Consider the following 6,171-nt stretch of genomic DNA (forward strand, 5'->3'; position numbering starts at 1 on the left):
ATCCTTCTTATTTGCATGGCCCTTTATATAAGATAGCACTATCTCAGCCGAGCGCAAAAGGTAAGGCCTGGGTCGTCTCTGGCCGCGTGGTTGCGATCACATTTCAACAACCTTGGAGTCGGTCGTCTGGCGCGGCATGAGTGACCTTGTCACGCGCCGTGACCACACTGGCGTTCGCAGGGCTTTAAGTGATCCTTTCTTCCCGTTGGCGATCCGGTCGCTGCCCCATCCTCAGCACCGCTGTTAACGCGTCACGAGGTCGTTGGTGGCAGCCGCTTTGGTGTTGCCTGCTTCCCGGCTCAGACAACCGGATGCGAGAGGCCATTAGATTGTCGTGCAAGGCGTTGTACCGTATAGCCTCGTCCTGGAAGCGCCTGTCACCGGCCGTTCTCACCTCCCGGAGTTGCTGTGTTCATGTCACCACAGCACGCGTGCAGATTTTGTGACCAAATCTGTTTTGCTTTGGGCAGTAGCATCTGGTGCTCGCCATCCGTCCCGTTCCAGAGATGGTGGCGCTATTCTCTCTCCGGTCGATCACTGGCAAATCTCAGTAGCAAATTTGGGATTCATCAGCGAAGAGGAGCCGATACATTCCCCAACGCTACGCAGGTTCACATTTCCATCTGCTCTGGTTGCTGAGATCTGTCATCAGCTCTTAAAAATGACTCAAAACAGGTGGATCCATTGATTGAACACGCAAGGCTGTTGGCCGCCAGCATACAACTTATCCTCTTTTGCGATCGTCCCCTTTCTCCTCCGTCAGTATATGGTAAGGTCGTCTCGCTACGACGCCGGGTTGCTAAGATCTGGTCTCGGCTTTCCCCAGTACTGTATCAAACTAGTAAGAAAATTCTTCTTTTTTCCTTTCAAATAGGACATTTGCATGCTTCCTTTTCAATCAATCGCAAATCTTTGGGAGGCTTGTTGGGACGAGCTCCACAAAATTTGGACCGTGTTTACTTAATGGAGACTCGTTGAAGTGTGAGATATGTCGGAACAGTGGCGTAGCTAGGTTTCCGCCCAAGGGGCTCCAAACCGGGCCCTGAAGAGCCCTTTCAGCCAAGGGAGCTCTCTTCGTTGCCATAGGGATCCTGTTTTTTATCAGGATACTTGCCATGATCGGGACTTTGTTTAGATGCCTGTGAGGCCTGTTTTGGACCGTTGTAAGCGTCTTTGACTGCCAAAAGGTGACTGGGCCGTCGGCACCGGAGGCCCTCTGCCGCGTCCAGGGGGTGAGAATACCCCTACTCCACTACAGCACCGTACCGTAAGCGATGCGTAGTTCATACAGCTCAACAGCGTCTATAATTTGCCTACGTTGCTCTTGGCCGCAGGCATTCTTGTCTTTGTTTTTGCCTCGTACTTATTCTGGCTATTATGTATTATGCATTATATCCGACCAGACCATGTAGTTTTATATCATCATGGGATGGTACAACATCTGTGGCATTTGCAGTCGCCGGGTAGACCAATAAGCCAAACACAACTTTGATTCACAGATCCTAATAAAATAGTCATGCTGTTTAACAAATTATATTTCAATACCGAATGGCCGGCATACCTTGTGGAAAAACGTTTATGGACAGATATATTTGTACGCTCTCGGCTGGTTTTCACACATGCACGTCAGGCGTCCGACACTGTTTCACGGCAGAACCCATTGCATTTGAGCGAACCTGGCGATTTTGTTGAGCAGGCTTTTGGGTACAAGTCAGTTCGCCAGTTCGAACTCGAATGGTGCAAAGTACGAGAGCACTTATAGATACTTGACACAACAGTAATGTGTTACTGTTAACTACATGCATTGGTGCAATGTTTGGAAGCACAATAACCCTGAAAATTGAGATCTTGCGCGCTCTAGTTTCACTGCGATGATTTACAATGTAGACTTTGGAACCCGCAGAATGATTCGCACCAAAATCGGGAAAGGCATACAGATAGCAGTATTAAGCACAAACAGACCTTACAGTACGACACAAACCTTACACTACCACTCCACGCCCACTACGGTACGCCGTCGAGCGCCTTACCCTAATACCCGTTTCACAACTACCGTCTAAACGCAGCGGCGGAGCGGCGCGCCGGCCGCACAGCTCCGTATCGAGCGGTGGCTGGCGTTCTGGCCTCCGGGCGGACTCTCCGCCGAGCCGAGCCGAGCGGGGCCGGGCCGAGCGGGGCCGCCGCCGCCGGTCCCCGGGCCCCCCGCGGCTCCCCTGACCATCGGCGGTCTGCCGCGCGGCGGCCGGCCCCCGGACGGCGCCCGCACCCGCATGGCTTCCGCACGAGAGGTGCTGGTGTGCGTGCGGCGCACGAGGCTTGACGCGCCGAGTTTGTCACTTATACATACGCTTATTACTAACCCTGAGATATCTTAGCACGGCAAAACACGAGGTACAAAATCTGGCTGCTTTCTATGCGCGAACACTAGTGGTGGACTGCTTTGAACTCTCTTGGTACTTGTAAAAATCCAAAAACTGTAGTGCAGGACACCACACTATTGATACAATCACACCAATCAAAATTCAGGAAGTATTCTTGCTTTGAACTTTGTCGATACTTCCAAGAATGCAAAAAAGCTTGAGCGAAAGACATTACGTTACTGACAAACCACATAAACCAGTCTACAAATTATTCTCACGGACAGAAAGATCCGCGTTCTTGTTCGCAATGGCATGTAATTGTACTTGGAAGTTCAATGCTCCACGAACATCTCAGAGGACGTTCAGCACTGTAGTTCTTATTTTTCATCACATCCTTTTAGTCGAAGTTCCTGAGTAATTGACAGTTGGCAGAAAGTCCAGCAAAAAAATGACTGGAATTACAACGATATACAGGATTACAAAGAAAAAAGACAAGCACGCCAAACACAGCTGGTTACAGTAACTTGTCGCATGCCTATGTACATCTTCCGTGGCTGTGTGGTGCATGCCACAAATGTTGAATTCAGAGGCGGTGATTTCCTGTCACCTCCCAGAGCACGCGTTAATGATCTGAAGACTGAGATCCTGGGCCTGAGCTGATGAAATATGTACGAAATGTGTCACCACAGCACACAAAAAAATGTTACATTAATAGCGATACCGAAATGGCAAAAATAAACGTGATGCTCTGAAGTGTGAATCACTTTGTCTGAACAATTGCATACAATGCAAATCACGTTCAAAACTTTGCCAAAAATTCACTGCAGAAGAATAAGATGTGATCGGAGTGAGAGCTCCATCATGAGCTCCCAACAAGGCTCCTTTTCCTCCAAACATTGGCCCCTTTGTTCAACCTCGAATGGAAAGCGTAATATGAACAGGACATTGCTGCTTGTGGAATGGCATTGTACCCAGCAATAGACGTACTGCCATAGATGAAAGTAATCAGGAACAGTTCACAGCTACATTTGTGATGATGGCATAGCGGCATGTCCACCAACTTATGCTTCACCCTATTTTGGTATAAAAGTATAAAAAGGAAGGAAAATAAAGGCAAAAGTAGAAATGTTGGTCCAATAGGCACAGTCTGCCGGCCGTTTGCTGGCGCGTGCTGACCGGCCTAAAGGCGGTCCTGCATGGGCAGGAGTCTCCTCAGCGCCGGCGGGGCTACAGCCCCTCCAGGGTGTAGCCGCAGATGCCGTACACGCCGAACAACACGACGAACGTCACCCCGGCGATCAGGTAGACCAGGTGCAGCGCGACGAGGGAGGTCATGTACAGCGTGTAGTCGCAGTAGCTGCTCTGGTCGCCGTCCAGCGAGAACTCGGGAAGGTATATCTGGTACAGCCAGATGGTGCCTGTGGACGCGTCAGTGGTGACACCGCATGTACACGCGCGGCAGGCGAATCTGTCCCGGTCCGCTGGAGGCCAGGGAGAGGGCGGCACACTGACCAAATGGCGCGGTAATGCCACCTGGCACCAGCTGTCCTGGGGTCACGACGCAGAGCAGTCCCGGGGTCACGACGCAGATCAGTCCCGGGGTCACGACGCAGAGCAGTCCCGGGGTCACGACGCATAGCAGTCCCGGGGTCACGACGCGGACCAGGACATATCACTGAGCCCGCGCGCAGCTCCCGGCCTCGCGCAGGGCGGACTGGCGTCACGGAGTCGCCCGGCGACCTGTTCAGCGCACACTCGCGCACGGTGTTGCACCGGTATCTAGCACACGCTGCCCTCGGCCACACCGGGCGCCCGCGGGCGGGGCGGCTGACAACTCACCGAGCACGAGCCAGGCCACGTGGGCGACGATGGCGGCGCAGTTGGCGTACGCGGCGTTCTCGTCATCGTCGTCCATGGTGCTGCGCGCGCGAAACAGGGTCCCCTGCACGCTGCGCACGAGAGACAGCGCCCCTGGCGACAGGCGGACGGCGGTGAGTCGGCGCCCGGCGGACGGGTACCGGGCCACGGCCGGCCCTCGAGGAAAGGGGGGAGGGGGCGGACTGGCTGCTCCCGCCGGCTCACGGGCACGGCAGCCGGACACGTCCCGGTCTGAGCACGCCCCCCCCCCCCCCCGCAGGGCTGACGTGACACTAGACGAAACAGGCGAGAGCACAAACGTGGTCTGTACAGCGGCACCCTCACCACTGACCACGCATACGCTCCGGAGCGGCCGCGGAGGTCATTACCTCCGAAGCAGAGCCAGATGGCGAGGCGGGGCTGGGCCGGGCACGTCTCCTCGCCCCAGCTGGTGGCAGCGACGGCCACCATGGCCACCGGCAAGGCGAACCAGATGCTCAGCCCCATCACGACCACCACTGCCGACAGGGCTGGCGTCAGACGCAGCAGGGACGAGATACAGGCACACACTGTTGTGTCATTGTGTTCTAATGCTCTGGGTACTGGGATGCTGCCAGCGTGGTAAGGGGGGGGGGGTTAAAGAAGACAGATTAGATTGCAAGCACTCTCTGTTTTTGTGTCAGAATAACACCTCCTCCCACACCTTCACCCCCCCCCCCCCCCCCCACCAAGAATGTCATTCAGTCACAATCAACTCCCTGTCAAGAAGCAGTGGTGCATGTCCATGTACATTTCCTAAATCATGCCACAGCTTAGATCTCCTTTGGTGAAGCATGTGCTACAAACAATCTTCATACCTGCTGCCCCAATGCCATTCAACACTGGTGAATTCTTCAGAGATTCCCAGACTCTTGGAGAATCCTGTTTGCCCTTGCACATACCACCAAACAGGGTCTCATATAAAGGTGGTGGTGCTGGGGGAAATACAAGGCATTTCAGTCACAGCCAGGCAACAAGAGCATAGCACCAGAACATGTGAGATGATTTGTACAAGGAGAATACTTATGGCACATGTGAAAGTGTTGGTACAATAGGTGCGGTTGGCCAGCCATTTATTAGTATGTGCTGACTGGCCTGAGGGCAGTCCTGCAGGGGAAAGCATCCTCTCAGTTCTCACAAGAGAGGGATGGCTCCTTCAGGCTGTTTAATTCCTTACATCAATATTTATCCAATCTCTAAAGCAATACAGCAATGTTTTGAGAATGTTCATACAGTCAGGCCCATACAGACAATCAACTCCTGTCACAAACATAGCTTGTCGAGCATTATTAGCCTAGAACCATGATAAAAAATGCTGCAGTTATCAGGCACCACAGCTTTGCTTACCTTCAGTACTTGTGACTTGAGCATAAGTTGGAGGTGGCATACTGGCAACTGTCCTGCCTTCAGTGACAAGAGGTAAGCCAACCATCTTGGGCCCTTCATCAGAGAACATTGGAAACTCCTCTGGCATTGGGACAGAAAGATGAGCTGGCATGCTTGATGTTGAGCTCTGGCTGACCAGCAATGGCACATGACCTTGGCTACCTGCATTTGCAGTGTCAAGTGTGACAGATGCTGACATAGCCTCCATATTGTTCTCAGTTCTCATATCTCCTGCCTTGATGGTGTGTTGGAATAGATCGCTGCAAAAAAGTGCAAACCACACTCAATACAGTGCTGGAAAGTGTTTAAAAGAACTCTCGTGCTGCACCCAGGCTGCAAATACAACCTTAGCAAAGTTGAACCTTTATATGAAGCATATACTTTTTGTGAGATTGTTGAGGATGATGGACTTTAAAACTACTCAGAACTTTTTTGGCTGACATGCTTTTCCTCTACAGAGCAGAAACACCATTTCCGCGGTCCTTCGCCTTCAGGTCACATCTTAAGCTATTGGCATCCATACCTCCTG

General features: G+C 52.5%; 1 protein-coding gene across 1 annotated transcript; it reads right to left on the reverse strand.

The window, feature by feature from the left end:
* Positions 1 to 2,198: 2,198 nt before the first annotated feature.
* On the reverse strand, positions 2,199 to 5,902 carry LOC119092660 (transmembrane protein 272). Its single transcript, XM_037215623.1, has 5 exons — positions 5,604 to 5,902; positions 5,075 to 5,191; positions 4,607 to 4,735; positions 4,200 to 4,331; positions 2,199 to 3,778 (listed from the first exon to the last, which is right to left on the reverse strand). The coding sequence occupies exons 1-5, from the start codon at positions 5,866 to 5,868 to the stop codon at positions 3,588 to 3,590; spliced, it is 834 nt and encodes a 277-aa protein (XP_037071518.1). The 5' UTR covers positions 5,869 to 5,902; the 3' UTR covers positions 2,199 to 3,587.
* Positions 5,903 to 6,171: the final 269 nt, after the last annotated feature.

The sequence above is a fragment of the Pollicipes pollicipes genome, unplaced genomic scaffold, assembly GCF_011947565.3.
Source record: "Pollicipes pollicipes isolate AB1234 unplaced genomic scaffold, Ppol_2.1 Scaffold_3447;HRSCAF=4054_pilon_pilon_pilon, whole genome shotgun sequence".
Taxonomy (NCBI): Eukaryota; Metazoa; Arthropoda; class Thecostraca; order Pollicipedomorpha; family Pollicipedidae; genus Pollicipes; species Pollicipes pollicipes.